The 17359-nt window shown below is 42.9% G+C and overlaps 1 protein-coding gene and 1 long non-coding RNA gene across 7 annotated transcripts in view; both read left to right on the top strand.

The window, feature by feature from the left end:
- Window positions 1-9756, top strand: part of LOC144581608 (uncharacterized) — a 57631-nt gene extending 47875 nt beyond the window's left edge. For 2 of the 4 annotated variants that reach the window (XR_013532650.1, XR_013532652.1), the window contains exons 2-4: window positions 2094-2176; window positions 4126-4199; window positions 8970-9756. This is a non-coding gene — a long non-coding RNA (uncharacterized LOC144581608). Of the gene's footprint in view, window positions 1-2093; window positions 2177-4102; window positions 4200-8969 lie in introns of all 4 variants that reach the window. The other 2 variants (XR_013532651.1, XR_013532648.1) reach the window with 2 other exon arrangements.
- A 1574-nt stretch (window positions 9757-11330) lies between these two features.
- On the top strand, window positions 11331-16669 carry FST (follistatin). Of its 3 annotated transcripts, none has more exons than XM_008992077.5 (6): window positions 11331-11578; window positions 13463-13654; window positions 14068-14286; window positions 14645-14869; window positions 15532-15759; window positions 16485-16669. In XM_008992077.5, the coding sequence occupies exons 1-6, from the start codon at window positions 11494-11496 to the stop codon at window positions 16565-16567; spliced, it is 1032 nt and encodes a 343-aa protein (XP_008990325.1). In that variant the 5' UTR covers window positions 11331-11493; the 3' UTR covers window positions 16568-16669. The 3 variants fall into 3 exon arrangements, with proteins under 3 accessions (XP_008990325.1, XP_002745032.1, XP_002745033.1); XM_002744986.7 differs by having other exon boundaries at window positions 15529-15759; XM_002744987.7 differs by having other exon boundaries at window positions 15529-15759; window positions 16222-16669.
- The last annotated feature ends 690 nt before the right edge of the window (window positions 16670-17359 follow it).

Below are 17359 nucleotides of genomic sequence, written 5' to 3'. Positions count from 1 at the left end.
AGAGTGCTATAATTAAAATGTTGATTAATAATAAAGGTTATAGAGGCTGTGGAGAAACTGGAACACTCATACGTTGCCATGGGAATGTAAAATGGGACAAATGGTTTCCAAAAGACTGTTTGGAAAACAGTTTGATAGTTCCTCAAAAAGATAAACATGGAGATCCCATATATATACCCAAGAGAAATGAAAACATATGCTCACACAAAAACTTGTATGTGAATGTTCATAGCAGCATTCATTGCAATAGCCAAAAGGTGGAAACAACCCAAATGTCTGTCAACTGATGAACAGATACGCAAAATGTCATATATCCACACAATGGTATATTGTTCAGTCATTTTTATGACCTGAAGCACTAATAATACATGCTACAACATGGATGAAACTTGAAAATATTATGCTAAGTGAAAAAAGCAGAATTTCACAAAAGGTCACATACTACATGATTCCATTTATATGAAATGTCTAAAATAAGCCAATCCATACAGAAAGAAAATACATTAGTAGTTGCTAGGGGTTAGGGAAAAGAAGGAATGGGAAGTGACATGAGTACAGATTTTCTTTCTGGGTAATAAAAATGTCCTAGAATCGGCTGGTGAGGACAGTTGTAATTTTGTGAATATACCACAAACCACTAAATTATATTCTTCAGAAGTACGTTTTGAAGGACACAGTGGCTCATGACTATAATTCCAGCACTTTGGGAGTCCCAGGCGGGAGGATCGCTTGACTCCAGGAGTCTGAGACCAGCCTGGGCAATACAGTAAGACACTATCACAAAAAAAAAAAAAAAGAATAGCCAAGCCCTGCTTATAGTCCCAGCTACTTGGCAGGCTGAGGTAGAAGGATCCCTTGAGCCCAGTGGTCCAGATGCAATGAGCCATGATCATGCCACTGCACTCCAGCCTGGTTGACAGGGTGAGACCCTGTCTCAAAAAATAAAGTCAGTTTTATGGTACATGAACTATGCCTCAATAAAACTGTAAAATTTTTTTTGTTGTTTGTTTTTGAGACAGAGTCATGCTCTTGTCACCCAGGCTGTAGTGCAATGGCACGATCACAGCTCACTGCAACCTCCACCTCCTGGGTTCAAGCAATTCTCCAGCCTCAGGCTTCCAAGTAGCTGGGATTACAGGTGTGGACCACCACGTCCAGTTAATTTTTTATTTCTAGTAGAGACAGGCTGGTCTTGAACTCCCGATCTCAGGTGATCCGCCTAACTCAAACTCTTAAAGTGCTGGGATTACAGGCACGAGCCACCACGCCCAGCCAAAGCTGTAATTTTTTTTTTAGAACTGGAACTGGAAAGAAACAAAACAAAACAAAAAAGAATTGGAACTGGAATTATCAACATAAATTTATGATTTAAAAAATATGTTTTTTCTAGCTCTGTCATTGAAATATCCTAAAAGCAATGTCACTATAGTAGCAAGGAGCACCTCTAGCACCCAGATTTTCACCTCTAATGCTGTTCCCCAATTTAAAAAAAAATCAGGTCTTCTTGGAGAAAGGCTAATTCTGTGCCTGGGTCAGCAAAGATATAAGGTCAGTCTAGGACAATTTGCACCAAAAGCAAGCAAACTTTCCAGGATTAATGGGATTGTGTGAAAAAGATACAGAGGCTACCTTGAAAGGACTTCTACTGGCCAAAATTACAATGATTTCGGCAATAAAAAACAGTGATTACAGTTAATTGAGAATCTATGAATACCTATAAGTCCATAATATCTTTTGAGAATCAGCTTTTGAGAAAGGAAAAACAAGAGCAAACAACAGAAACCTCATTTGTCAACACCACTTGACGTAGCCATTCAACGTACATCTTACTTTAAAAACGTAAAGGGGGAAAAAATAAACATTTATTCTGCCTTTTCAGCAGAAACTAGGTTTCAAAGTAATAATCATGTAGAAAATTATACTACCGTCCCCTCACTTAGTCATACCAGAAACCCAAGAGTTATTTTTGTTTCCTCCTTTTCCCTCATACCCCACATTCAATCAATCAACAGAATCTATCAATTCTACCTGTTAATCATCTCTCGAAGTTAACCCTTTTACCACGGTTAATGCCTTCTCATTTATTTCCACAGATCAAGCTGGGCGTATCTAAGTGAAAAGGGACCCGGGCCACCTTCTACTTACAATATTCCCATGGGTTTCCTCTGGAAAACCAGTAAGCCCAAGATTTTACAAGAGCTTATATAATCTAGATCATCCACTTCATTTTCCTCAATTTCCACTCTCCTTCTCCAACTCTGTGCTTTGGTCATTACTAAACTTCTTTTGGTTCCTAAAATGGTTCCTTTCTTGTCTCCTGGGCTTTGCAAATACTCTTCCACCTCCCCACAAGCACTGTCTTCTCCTGACTAACCCCTCCTCAACTAAAAATCATAGCTAAAGGTCACTTCATCAAGAAGACTTTCCTTAACCCTCTTCATCATAATTTATTGTACAGTACTTACGTATTTAATATCTGCCTTCTCTTTTATCTTAAAATCTCCAAGAAAGCTACAACTAGATTAGTTTTGTTTGCTTCTCTATCCTCATGAGAGAATTTGGAAAATGTAACTGATTTTTTATGCTTGCATGTTTTATGTTCTTCAGCTTCAGATTTTATGAATAACAGTAGAAGACCATTATCTTTAAAATTATCTTAAATTGCTTAGAATATAGGAGTAATTACAGATCTGTTTCTTTTTCTCATTAATCCTTGGGAAGCCTAAATTACAATCGCTTCTTAGAAGCTGGGCTGTAAAGTACTTCCAACTCAGCCTCACCCTATATTTTGTGGAGAGATCTAGGAAATGGTGATAATAATATTTACCTGGAAGAGCAGTTAAGAAAAATAGAGATGATGTATCTCATGTGTCTAGCATGGAATAGGCACTAAAACATGGTAGCTATTATTAAAGAATAAAATAATAGATATATGCATGGATTTCAGAATGCCTGTGACCTCCTTAAAATGAATGCAAATTTTGTGTGGCTGTGTATGTGTTTGTGTCTGTGTGCTATTCTGGGGAGATTGTCCATATCTTTCAATAGCTTCTCAAGAGGACTGGGAACAAGAAAAAGTTAAGAATCACTGCCTAATCGTTTATTTAGGAAATCTGGTTCTCTGGCAATAATGAAGATGTTGACAATGTGATTGTTGTGTCATCTGGCTGGCCAAGGCAATGTTTTCTGCTAAGGCAAAAATTAGAAGTCTTGGGGCCAAAATGATCTCAACTAAATGGTTCTTCTACACTATGTTTCCATCTGCCCAGCATGTGAGCCATTAACACATGTTTCCTGTTGATGATTTTCATATCTTTATTTGCAAGGAAATTGCACTGAGACCAGTTCAAGAGAATCATTTATCTAATGCATTGAAAAACCAAATAAATGAACCTCCTATATGCATATACTCACAATTTTAGATAACTAAAAAGTGACTATTTATGGAAGATTAAGCAAACATTGACCAAGACTGCCTTTAAGTAATTCATCTAGTAGTTTTCACTATGCAGATGTGTGTGTGTGTGTGTGTATATATATATACTTTTTTGAGCCCAAAAAATAGCAAGGCTCACCATGTGTTGAAATAATTTATTTCAACACTTAATGCATCATCTGTCCTGTACTTCCAAATGTTGTGTCATCACCATTTGACCTCAACCCATTGTTAAATATTTAATAGTACTGTTGGATAAACAATACAAAGTATTGTTTACTTTTGAATGTGGCATTTACATGAAAAACCAACTAAGCCAATACATGCTACAAAAGGTACAAGTTTAGGCTATAGCACCAGCCCTTCTGGTGGATGGAAAATGAAATGCAAGGAAAAAGTAAACTACAGAGAGGATGAATGGATCAGGGAGAGCAATAACAACAGAAAAGATGCCATAACTTTCCAATAAAGAATGAAGGCAGAAAGTAACTGCCATCCAAATGTTGGCATAATGGAAACTGCATGTTTCCATCTCTCAGAACTTAAATACAATAATGGATAGTTTTGAGTAGGAGTCTATTTGCATCAACATGATGAAATAATACTCAACAAAATACTAACCAATAGAGAATTATTCTTAACACTCACTGAGTATAAATCTCACAGTGATGAAGATTATTCATTTAAAGGAGTGATGATGGTCTAAAAGAAACACCAAAAGAGTGCGTGCCAGAGATTTCGATGAGTCAACACACCACTCCTGGTAAGTGTGCTCAATACACTCTTTTTGACCGACTGGAGACAATCAGCTTGGTAAGTCTGAAAACAAGTATCAGCCTGCACCAGAAAATCTTTATAACCTATTGAGGTCCTTTGAGACGCAGAGCTGAAAATGGCATGTTTTTCCTACTTCAACATGTTTTTCAATGACAGCTAAAATTAAAAAAAAAAACCACCCACGCAGTTGAGAAAAATTAGAATTATGTAAATGCAAAGATATACCATGTTCTTGGTTTTGAAGACTCCATAGTGTTAAAATGCCATTCTCCCCAGATTGATCTACCCTAATCATAATCCCATCAAGCTTTTTTTGCAAAATCAACAAACAGATTCTAAAAGTTATATATATATATAAATATAACTAGGATATTCAAAGTGATCTTGAAAAAAAAGAAAAAGTTATAAGAATTATACTACCTGTCTTCATGATTTACTATAAAGTCACAGTAATCAAGATAGTAAGTAATCAGCATAGGACCACCAAATAGATCAATGGAAGAGAAGAGAAACCCAAGAAATAGATACACACTTATGAAGCAATTTGATTTTTTGCAAAGGTGCAAAGGAAAAATGCAAAATTGATTTGGAATGAACTCCCCTTTGAAGAACAATGTCTGTCTTAGTTCATGCTGCTGCTATAACAAAATGTCTTAGATTTAATAATTTTATAAACAACAGAAATATACTGTTCATGATTCTGGAGGCTGGGAAGTCCAAGATCAAGGTGCAGCAGATTCGGTGTCTGGTAAAACTCACTCTCTGCTTCCAAGACTAACTGAAAATTCTACAAGGTGATGCAATAGGATATTCAAAATCATGTTCAACTGACTTGTGAAATTGGATTTATTGTAACCATAATTCAGGATGACAAAGATCACCTGGTGACTATCAAGCAGGCCATCCAGAGACACAATTCCTTTTCAGAGGAATTCAGAAGTAATTAGACTTCCCTGTTACCTAAACCAGGCATATGGTTCCAGGTTTTCTTCCCCAAAATTTGTAAGTAACTATGGTTTCTAGACATCTCCAGAATGTGTGTATATTGAAACCCATTGTGCAACCCTTGCTGACATTAAGGCACCAAGATATCTACAAATGTAATTGTTTATCATGACCTACATGCTAATATGGTCCAAATTACTCTTAATGTCCTGCATAAATACTTAAGGTCCATAAATACTCCTAAGGAAAAATCTACCAAAGCACTCTCAGTCCTCTCTTGCTGAGAGACCCTGGTGCGCTTCTGCAGCATTCTTTTTTTCTAATAAAACTTTCCACTTTCAAACCTATAATCTCATCAGTAAATTCTTCTTACCAACCCACAAGTTGACCACTTTTCAATGCCAGGGCTCTGACACTTGCCTGGCAACAATATTTCACTTCTTAGGTGAAGTCAGGATCAGAAATGAGACAGGATTCATGTCAAATTAAAAAGTGGGGTGACAATATGATGGATGATCAAACAGCAATTGTATCAACTACTGATTGTAATATTAAGTAGGCAAATACCAGCCGGGCGTGGTGGCTCAAGCCTGTAATCCCAGTACTTTGGGAGGCCGAGGCGGGTGGATCACGAGGTCAAGAGATCGAGACCATCTTGGTCAACATGATGAAACCCTGTCTCTACTAAAAATACAAAAAACTAGCTGGGCATGGTGGCGCGTGCCTGTAATCCCAGCTACTCAGGAGGCTGAGGCAGGAGAATTGCCTGAACCCAGGAGGCGGAGGTTGCGGTGAGCTGAGATCGCGCCATTGCACTCCAGCCTGGGTAACAAGAGCAAAACTCCATCTCAAAAAAAAAAAAAGTAGGTAAATACCTAGAAAAGAACTAGTTATTAAGTATGTAAACCACTGCTACTCTATGGAAAGCTAAAATAAGGGACCAGAAAATAAAATATACCAAAGTGTATTTTATACTTGGCACACGCTACTCACCTTCAGCCAATGAATAATCCAGAAAGGTGGCTCTTACTTTCACTGACACATAGTTTCCAACATAAAGTCAGGGAAACTGAACAGCAATTCCTGGTGTGCCCTCCTCACACCTTCTATGCAGTTCAAAGTGTAAATGGAATCAAGGTTAAAAGTGCTAACGGTCACACACAGTATTTTCAGTCATATCCAAATACATGAATCATTTATATTGTCAAAGTGACCTAAAACATTTTAGAATTATCTATTAATCCAATGTAACATTCCCATCCTAAGGCATAATTTGAATTATTTACTAAGATTTATTTTAATTGCTTAATTATGTTGAACTTGAATATACTGATATGGCTAGTTTAAGTAACTATATGACAAGTAGCTTAGCTGACTTCTGGAAATTCAAAAATATTTCTAACAGTAAAGGGGAAAATCAGGCAAAAATTACACAGAAACAAGTAGTATCTACGGAAGTGATAGCCATGATTGATCAGCTCTATATTACACCAAAGCAACCCTGAGAAAAGTTCAAGTAATCCACTGTTTTCTTAGAACTACATCAAAAAAACATTTTCTAATGATTTTTTAAAAATCTTAATCAACTGGTAGTTTGGATCTCTTGGGTAAACATTGCTTTATGTACTCACATTTCTTTACTTTTTAGTTCGCCAATGATTCAACCAGTACAGACTATTGCCCCCCACCCCCTACTCAACTCTTTATGCTAGCCTGTGAAGTTGCATAATGCCAAAGACTATGACACATTAAGTAACTGTTTTGTACCTAGAACAAAATATGATTTTAAAAACATTTTAGCCTATTTTTCAAATGCTTAACTTTTGTTGTTTAATCAAGATTGATTATTTGCATTTGAAAATGTATTCATTTTGCAAAACACCTAACTTCAAGAAAAGCTTGACATTTAATTTTAAGGCCAAAAAAAAAAGCTACTCAGTTCATGACTTTCAAATACTCCCCACATAACCTCACCCCACTCCCTCCATATTCTCTTTTTAGGTACTGAAATTTAACCAGGTCAGTTCTGGTCTCAAACAACAATGTCATATGAGTTTAAATAGCTATCTGGGGAGTTAGATTGAATCATTTGCTAAACTCTAATATTTTAAATTTATAAACTGCAGAAGGAAGATAGCTTTTGAAGCTGACAAAAGACCAATCAGAAAACAGTAGTCTTTTTGTGTGCTGCCCAGAAATTCAGTTACAAAGTGGTCCTATTGTTTCTCATAATTTACATTTTTTTTTGGCAGAGCAGAAAGGAAAAAAATAAGAAGTCAAACTTGGAGGCATACAACAAAAATGAAAGGCGACATTTTTACTTTAAAATTTCCCCTTGACATTTAGATATCCACAAACCCAATATTTAACATTTACAGACAATATAACAGTAAAAGAAATAGCAGCTGTTTTTCTGTGACGTCACTGAACAGGTGTGGTACCATTTCATACCACAGAAATGGGATGGATCTCTTGCTGATGCCCACAGAAAGCCCATATGGAACCAGTATTGACCTATGTCTCACTTCCTCAGTTATGATCAGAAAATAACCCTGGATGACAAGAGTCATGGTGACCGATCTGTGCTGATTTGAAGCAGACGTTCTCCCAAACAGATCAATACTATCCAAGGTGCAGCTGAAAAACAGGATGAGCTTGTATCATTAAACAAACACCAAGCTGCTTATTCACAAGGGCAAAAGCAACACACAGCACTTGTGTTTTCCACCGTGTGTTTGATGGTGACCTCAGCCCTGACCTGCAGGGCCACCTTCTCTGGGACAGAAGTAATCCTGTGCTGGGTCAGCCTCTGGTACTGAGGGACTCCTATGAGTGGCGGCATTTTTTACAATGAGAGCTACTGTGTCTGCTTTGGCTTAGCCAAGACAATTACATGATGCCAAAACAACTAGTCAATGCAGTTAATTTAGTCAAATGACTGGTCTGAGTATTTGGCATTACACAGACAAAAAATGAAATAGGAAGGAAATTTTAACTTTCACCCAATCATACTGCAGTTGTGAGGTTACAACTTAAATTAATTTAGAAAATTTTTGTGACATCAGTTGTTTCTATACACATAAACTAAAATAACTATCTGGATAAACCAAATAGTTTTGCTCAAACATGCAAGTTTTTTGATTAGCCCCTCCAAATTGCTTCTATTCTAATTTTCATTTAGCTACATAACCTTCCCCCCAAAAAGGTAATCTTTTTGTATACTTGTATGACTCTTTTATATCAACATGTTATATGTACATATGTGAATGAACAAAATTAAAATCTAAAAAGAACATGCAAGTTATATCATGTTCTCTTTGCTATAGGGTTATAAAATATGATGAGATCATGAACTTCAAAACAATATTCCCAAAGATATTCAGAAAATAAATATGGACTAAAATGTGATTCTGTATTTCTCCAGGCAAGATGACTTCATATACAACTGGGCATATAAGTAAAATTTAAATATTTTGGATAGTCCTAGAGTGGAAAGTCTAAGAAAAAGACCCCAGCTTCCAGAGGCTACTGGCCAATTCAGGATCAATAAATATATTTAAACTGGGGACAAACATAAAATCATGTAATTATGTATGAATGAATTTGACAGCATCACCATAAGATCCAACCACTTACCATCTTAAGATCTTTTATGTATTTGGGATGTTTAATTTTCAATCTTGGATATACTGTTTGCCCTAACTTAAAAAGAAGCTGTGTCTCTTGCTGCCATTAAAAGTGGGGGGGGCTTGAAAAAGTCAAGTAACAATACGTGTTAACTTCTCTTTCATTTAACTTTTTCCTGGTGTAGGTGGGGAGAACCTTGAAGCAGAGAAAACAAACTTTTCCTCCAGCACATCATTGTATAAGCACTATACCATCTCTCTGAATAAAGACGAAGAAATAAATTCAGCTTTGGAACTCTGCCATTGAGTGGCGGCTCCTGCAAAGGGGACAGTTTTCTATTAATTGTTAATGTCGTCTGCCATTAGAGGGCACTAAACAACTCTACATTAATGAGTTGGAGGGAAGAGAGAAAAGGAGACGGGAAAAGAAAGAGAAGGGGAAAAGGGAGGGCGAGTCTGGGTAGAGTCCGGGTAGAAGGAGGGAAGGAAAGAAGAGGGAAAGGAGTCGGGGAAAGAGAACAGAGGGAATGGGTGAGAGAAAGGGAGGGAAAGAAAGAAGGGGAGAGAGACATAGAGCGAGACAGAAACAGAGACAACATGATTCTGGAAAGATTAAGAAGCATGTGGAGCCCCCACAGCCGTCTGAAGTGAGCAAAAAGCCAGCCTCCCCCGGGCCGCCCGAGCCCCTCCCCTCCCGTCCTCACGACGGTAATTATAAAGCGAAAAGCGGCGGCGAGGTCACCCGTTTTTACCAGCCTGCTGCACCGAATGCGCGCGGTGCAGGTGCGGCGGCCGCGGGGCTTTGTGATTCATGCCCACTTTCAAAGGGGGGCTTGGGCCCGTCTGAGAGGCACCCAAACAACTGTCTTCTAATATTAGCACGGCTGTATTTCGGGATCTATTATAGTCTGTCCAGACAGATCCCATTGTAATGGGATCTTTTATTAAAAGATTAGCACTATCTCCTGCAGTTGGTGGAAAAAAATCTGTTATCACTGAGTTATTTGCAGTTGTGGAGGGGGGAAGGTTGCTGGAAGATGGGGGGTGGGAGGGCGAGAGGAAGACTGGGGGAGGGTCTGGCAGAGGGAGGGGAGTTGCAGGGGGCGGGAGGGGGAAGAAGGGCCGATTTGAAATCCGTAGGAGAACAAATCCCAGTGACCTGCGAATGTCCAAGAATCTTGTCTGCATACTTCGCTGTCTGTTGTCCTTCGGGCTTCAGAAGCGAAAAGAACAGACATTTAAGAGGCAGCTTTGGAATAAACAATATAGCATTTTCCGTGAAGTAATCGTTTTATATAAAAGGAAATATCGCCTCCTCAGTTTCATTCAGCGGTGCCAAAAAATGTTATAAATGAGAGACCCGCCAACTTTCAGCAAAGAATGCCAGGCACTGTACTTAATAAACTGAGGCTACAGAAGTTCATTATGGATGTTGCAATCTTTTTTATTCCGCGAAAAGAGAGAAGACGAGAGAGAGAGCGACAGAGAGAGAAAGAGAGAGTGAGAGAGAGAGAGAGAGAGAGAGGCTGGAGCCGAGGAGACTGAGAGAGGCACACAGGACAGAAACTGGGGAGTCTCCGGGCAAGGGAGGAAGGGGGGCCAGACCGCCTACGTCGGCGCCCCCGCTCCGGGCTCCGACTCCAGACGCTGCGAAGTGAAAGGGGAGAAAAGAAAGGGAGAGGGCGAGACTGTGCCGGGGGGAGGCCGGGCCTGAGGTGTTAAACATTTTTGTTTGCTTCTGACTCGCCCAGACGAAGGGCCGCGTCTGGGCAGCGCTCCGCCAGGGTGGAAGGTGCCGGGGCCGGGGTTCCTAGCAACAACTCTGAGCTGGGGGTGGCCGCAAAGTCAGGCACGCACAGACCCAGACACAAAACCCCGCCGGCCCCGCGCCCAGGCTGCGGGGGCCGGGAACTGCCCCGAGGCCGGCGCTCTCCGACAAGACCCGGGGCGGGATATTTGGGCAGCCCGGGGCTCTCCGGGCGTTTGCAAAGTCTCTGGAGCGGAGGAGCGCCAGCACGGAGACTAACTCCCGGGTTCCCCCAGCTCCCCCCGCCGTCGCCTCCAACGCCCCCACCGCGCCCTCCCTCTCACACTCGCGCGCGCACACACTCACACACAGACACACACACACACACACACACACACACACCCGCCACCCCGGGCGCGCCGGCGCTGCCGGCGAGCGGCGGCGAGCAGAACTTGAAGTGGGTGTTCTTCCCCACTCCCCACCCCCGATGCGTCGCCCCCACCCCCCGCCCCGGTCGCCTTCCCCCTCCCTCTCGCTCCTACGCAAATAAGAACTCGACGATTCCCCTCCAGTCGTTTTGATTTCGGGCACCTCCGAAAGATAATTGGGAAGGGTTTCCAGAAGGTGGGAAATGTCACCTGATTCACACTGAACTTTTAAAAGCTCCCCACCCCCAAGGAGCCGCGCACACCCTCGCTCGCGGCCGCCCTCCCACTGCCCCACACACTGGGAGACCGCCCACCGCAAACCGCGGAGACCCCCGTCTAGATTTAAAGCGCGGCTGCGCCCGGCTTCTGACGTCCATTGAATCGCGCGGGCGGCGGGCGGCGAGCGCGGGGTTGAGCCGGGATCGCTGCGCCCTCAGCCGCTGGCCTCTGCGACGCGCGCCGCTCACCCGAACCACCCGCCACCGCGCCGGCTCCCGGCACCGCCGCGCTACTCGCCCTGCGCCTGCCCCCAGGATGGTCCGCGCCAGGCACCAGCCCGGTGGGCTTTGCCTCCTGCTGCTGCTGCTTTGCCAGTTCATGGAAGACCGCAGTGCCCAGGGTAAGCGAGGGGGGATGCGCTGGGGAGGCTCGACTGAGGGCAAGGGGGTCGACTTTTCTGTGGTCTCCACTTGGTCTGTTCTGAGCAACGCTGCTCTCGGAAGATGTTGGACCAACTTGGGGACTCCGGGATGGAGAGGAGTGGGAAAATTGAAGGCAATGACACTTTAGGACTGGGAACGGAGTTTGGAGCTCGGTAATCTTGAAAAAGGAAAAGGAGCGAGCTGGGGTCTGAGTAGTTAGGGTTAGATGCTCCAAGTTCTGGCCATGATAACTTTAGATGTGATCTCCTCTGTGGGTCTGACTAAGGGAGCAAGTATCAGTAGTAGCCTGGAGATTTCAGTGGACCCATTTGCAGTTTCTCTCCTTCCCAGATCTTTCGAATACTTTAAGAAAAGCGGGGGAGAACCTGGGGGTTGGGGGAGATATACTGAAATTTTCTTCGGAGGCTGGGGGACGTGGTTTCAGAAACTTTGCCCAAACTTGGAAATGTGGGTGCTGAAATTTTTCAAGGGAAGTAGCTTTCTGCCTAGTGGATGCTTCTTCCAACCCCATCCCCCATCCCCGCAAAGAAAAAAAAGGAGCCAAATTATTACCCCGAAGTGCTTTCAGCACTTTAGTTTTTTTTCCCTCCGCCTCATTCTTCTTTCTGACTCTTAGCCTTCTGTAAAACAGCGAGCAGCCCATAACTGACTTGAATTCTGAAATGGGCTAACAGCAAATTTCTGAAGCTTGCCTTTAAAAAATAGATTTGTTTATTTCAATTAGTCTTTGGGCAGAATGTTTAAAATAATAATAGCAGTTTACAGTCCAATGATTGTTAAAGTCATATTGGTGATTCGTGAGAAGTCTTCCCGGCCCAAATCCGAACATTTAAAATGGGGGAAGAGGGATAAATCACTTGCAAAGATTTCTTGCTAGGTATGAAGTAGGCACGTATAACCGTGAAATGGTAGGAAACCTGCCCCCTTTAAGGCATTACTTTCCCTGCTTCAGCGTTAACATTTTAAGTGTGTTGTATACTGCGCTCCTGGCCACTGCCCCTCCCCGTCTGCATGGCACTGCGCTGGGTTGCCCGCCTTTCGGGGAGAGGCGCTGCCTGGTGCCTGGACGTGGGCGCGGAGGAAAGCAGCGCTCGGAGATTTCGAAAGATCGCGGTGGCCGCAGGCGTGCTCCGGGTCTGGCGGATTGCAAAACGGGCCCGTCGGGCGGGCTGCGCCTCCAGGCCGCGCGGGGTAGCTCCGTGCTGGGCTGGGTTGCTTTTTTTGCTTTCATTTTTCACAAGTGCCTTTTGCTTGATCTGCTCTCTCTCTCTCTCTCTCTCTCTCTCTCTCTCTCTCTCTCTCTCTCTCTCTGCCCCCCCGTCTCGTCTCTCTCTCCCCTCTCTCGTTCTCCCACTTTCTTAACCCCTGTCACAAATAATTCCTGTACCGCCTACATGAAACCAACATGTAAAAACATCCGTCGCATCCTGTTTTTGTCAGGTTCTTTAATCTGCTCTTCGAGTCGCTGCAGGTTATGAAATGGGACGAATAAAAGTAAACAGTCTAGTAAAAGTCAATGCAAGCTGCACGTGTTGTGTCTGGGTCACTGGTAACTGACATTGATATGGCTGGGGCGCTCTGTCTTCTCCCTCTCTCCCTCCCTCCCTCTCGCCCACCTCCCATCTTTGGGATCAGGGCTTCCCCCCACCTTCTTTTCCCACCCCTCCACCCCTTTCGATTTATTTCCTACTTTCCCCCCCGCTTCTCCAGCGTCTCTCTCGCTTCCCCTCCTCCGTGATCACCCTTCCCGTCCGCACCGCCGGGTCTCCTTTACTAACCACCCCCTCCCCCTGCCCCGCCACCGCTCACTCACCCACCTCCCCACCCCTGTCTCTTCACAGCTGGAAACTGCTGGCTCCGTCAAGCCAAGAATGGCCGCTGCCAGGTTCTGTACAAGACCGAACTGAGCAAGGAGGAGTGCTGCAGCACCGGCCGTCTGAGCACCTCGTGGACCGAGGAGGACGTGAATGACAACACACTCTTCAAGTGGATGATTTTCAATGGGGGCGCCCCCAACTGCATCCCCTGTAAAGGTAGGAGTCCCTCCCGACTTGCAGGCCCTCAGTAGAGGGCGTATACCCCTTCAGCTTCCCCGCTACCTGGCTGGGCTTTGGGATTGGAGAGCTTTGTTCATGGGCTTCCCCTTTCTTCCCCTTGCAAATTCGAATTCTGCATGTTAAAAGCTGTAGGCAAAACACCCCAGACTTCTTAGCCAAGTGTGGTGGTGAAGCCCGCCAACCCGTGCTCCTTGACGAGAGAGATCTGGGCTTGGGGCATAGCCCAAGGTCCGCACTCTTTCACCACCTCCCAATCTTCTAGGAGAGAGCCTGGGCCCCTCCAGCGCAAACTCAGGGCTGCAGGATTGCGCAAGGCACCCGAAGCCCTCCTGGCTGACCTGCAGACTGCCTGGCTCTGGTTTTAATCCATTCCTGTTTCCAACTCACAGAAACGTGTGAGAACGTGGACTGTGGACCCGGGAAAAAATGCCGAATGAACAAGAAGAACAAACCGCGCTGCGTCTGCGCCCCGGATTGTTCCAACATCACCTGGAAGGGTCCAGTCTGCGGGCTGGATGGGAAAACCTACCGCAGTGAATGTGCGCTCTTAAAGGCGAGATGTAAAGATCAGCCAGAACTGGAAGTCCAGTACCAAGGCAGATGTAAAAGTAGGTCCTCCCCTGTTGAGCAAGACTGGATCTGTGCCCCTCCTCCAGCTTTGTACCTAAAGTAGACCCTCTAGCAGACCCCTGGGGGATAGTGTAGTCCACAGTAAGAGCCTGATAATAATAAGACTGAAACCAAATAAAGGAGTCCTTTTCTAACTTCTCAAGACTCATTAAGAACGCTGAGGGCGTTAATGTTCTTAACCTAGAGTCATAGATTCTCTATTGAAAACCACAGGGCTCCCAAAATGCCTTTGGAAAGCTGGATGCTTCAGTGTCATGATTTCCTTAGTAACTTCAAGTGCTCATTCCCTAACGACTAGACGGTACCTTTTCATGTGTGTTTCCTTCTTTGTTCCAGAGACCTGTCGGGATGTTTTCTGTCCAGGCAGCTCCACGTGTGTGGTGGACCAGACCAATAATGCCTACTGTGTGACCTGTAATCGGATTTGCCCAGAGCCCACTTCCTCTGAGCAATATATCTGTGGGAATGATGGAGTCACCTACTCCAGTGCCTGCCACCTGAGAAAGGCTACCTGCCTGCTGGGCAGATCTATTGGATTAGCCTATGAGGGAAAGTGTATCAGTAGGTATTCTGGATTGAGGAAAGAAAAAGTGAAAACAGGCTAGTTCTGGTGTTAAACTGTGGGGTTAACTAATAAGTAAAGCCCAAGCCATCCCCAGACACCATAGGGAGAAACACGCTGCAATTTGGGGAAACTGTTGTGACCACAGCATTCCTCATGGAAACCGTTCTTCTGGAGGCATTGACATATATTTAAATGCCAGCAGGAAGCAAAAAACAGTATTTCATCTTAGAAAACTTAGAACTCACTCAATTTTACACATTTTTTTAAGTGCCAGACTTGCTGGAAGCGAAAAATAATTACTTAGCAATTCCTGAAATCTGTTATCAGATTCTAGTAATTGATGGAATTCTTTCTTTTGCAAAATATCCCACTTGTGGGAAATAATAAGATACATATTTAACTCAAGAATATTGTAACATCTTGTTCCAAAAAAAATACTATTTTCATACACTAATGTAGTATGTAAGAAACTGCAGGGGATTTTTGTGTGTGTATGTGTGTGTGTGCATTTGAGTTTCAGTTTTATTATCCAGCATTTTTGCGTAAAAGCTCCATTAGCCCATCTGTAATAACATAGAAATTATGTTTAGGAGAAAGGGAGAAAAGGGGGATATGGGGAAGTCAGTTTACTCATCACAAATGTATTGTATCCTAGAAGCAAAGTCCTGTGAAGATATCCAGTGCACTGGTGGGAAAAAATGTTTATGGGATTTCAAGGTTGGGAGAGGCCGGTGTTCCCTCTGTGATGAGCAGTGCCCTGACAGTAAGTCGGATGAGCCTGTCTGTGCCAGTGACAATGCCACTTATGCCAGTGAGTGTGCTATGAAGGAAGCTGCCTGCTCCTCAGGTGTGCTGCTGGAAGTAAAGCACTCCGGATCTTGCAACTGTAAGTGCGATTTTTAACCTTGCTGCCATTTAAGGCTTTCCCGGGCAACCCCTAGGGAATGGGCACTTAGAAAGCAAGCAGATCTCCCACAAAATCCATTTCTGTTCAAGTTAAATAGCTGCTGAGTATCACCAGCAATTCAGTAATCCACAGAAAAATTATCTGCAACGTTTCTTGGCTTTTAGGACTTATCCAGTGATCATCAATGGGCTGCCTCTAAAAATCCATTTCCAGTTGTTCACCCCTATTTCTTTTGCTTTGGTAGTGTGCTTTGCTGTTTGCTTTACTAACATTTGAATCTAAACTAACTGCTTCAAACGTTTTTTGTTTTTTGTTTTTTTCCAAAGACAGCTTCATGTTATCACACATGGGTTGCTGCTTTTTCGCAGTTGCCTCTACTCTGAATTAAGGACTCAAAGCAGTTATACCTAGAACACAAGAGCGCTTTTTATCTAATTTCAGGAATCTGCCTGTAAAACCTGAGCCATTGATTCTTCAGAACTTTCTGCAGTTTTTGACTTCATAGATTATGTTTAAAAAAATTTTTTTAACTTATTGCTTAACAGCAGATGCCAAAAACAAAAAAAGCATCTCACTGCAAGTCACATAAAAATGCAACGCTGTAATATGGCTGTATCAGAGGGCTTTGAACACTTACACTGAGCTGCTTCTGCGCTGTTGTTGTCCATATTTAAACAACAGCTCCCCTGTATTCCCCCATCTAGCCATTTCGGAAGACCCCGAGGAAGAGGAGGAAGATGAAGACCAGGACTACAGCTTTCCTATATCTTCTATTCTAGAGTGGTAAACTCTCTACAAGTGTTCAGTGTTGGCATAGCCTTTGGGCAAAAAAAAGAAAGAAAAAAGCAAGAAAAAGAACAAAAGAAAAATATATTGTCTATACTGTAAATAAGTGTATGCTTATTTATTTGGGGGGAAAACTATACATTAAAGGACCTTTGTCCTAAAGCTCTCTCCCAGGCCACCTTGTTACTCATTGGACACGGAGAGGCATTCTTTGTGAGGTCTACTGGATGAGGCCCATAGTTGAGACTTGTAGACATTTATTTATACTGTGTCATGTTTTATAATTTATACATAAAATGTCTGGTTGACTGTATACCTTGTTTTTGAAGAAATTTATTCGTGAAAGGAAGAGCAGTTGTTATTTATTGTAAGGTCTCTTGCTTATAAAGTAAAAGCTTTTTTTTCCTTGTAAACCATTTAAGTCCATTCCTTACTATTCACTCACTCCTCTGTCTCCCTTCATTTCACTGTTAGACTCTTTTCCACTTTTAGCAAACTTGCATGTCAGTTTCTGTCATGTTTATTTATTGGATTCTCTGCTGCCTGATCTGTACATACATGATCCCTCGGGTTTTGTTTACAAGGAACCTTGACTGACCAAAAGGCATTATAACTCTGACTCAAATACAAGGTACAGAGGATAAGCATCTTTGAGGAAACTCCTGCTTCAGTTCTTTTGTTATGATGAAGACATTTGTGACAGAGGAGATGATTAGAACTCTAGCAATGTACTTCCAAGATGTTACAGATCCAAAGAAATGATGTGGGTGTCAGGAGACTGAAGGATGGTGAA

Source organism: Callithrix jacchus, chromosome 2 (genome assembly GCF_049354715.1).
Source record: "Callithrix jacchus isolate 240 chromosome 2, calJac240_pri, whole genome shotgun sequence".
Classification (NCBI taxonomy): Eukaryota; Metazoa; Chordata; class Mammalia; order Primates; family Cebidae; genus Callithrix; species Callithrix jacchus.
This window is presented reverse-complemented; position numbering and strand designations above follow the sequence as displayed.

What these genes read in the sequence shown, in the direction of transcription:
- FST (XM_002744986.7), top strand. Translation starts at nt 11,494, where the DNA reads ATGGTCCGCGCCAGGCACCAGCCCGGTGGGCTTTGCCTCCTGCTGCTG. An exon ending in CAACTGCATCCCCTGTAAAG is followed by an intron (nt 13,655 to 14,067) that starts GTAGGAGTCCCT and finishes TCCAACTCACAG; the next exon opens with AAACGTGTGAGAACGTGGAC. An exon ending in GTACCAAGGCAGATGTAAAA is followed by an intron (nt 14,287 to 14,644) that starts GTAGGTCCTCCC and finishes TCTTTGTTCCAG; the next exon opens with AGACCTGTCGGGATGTTTTC.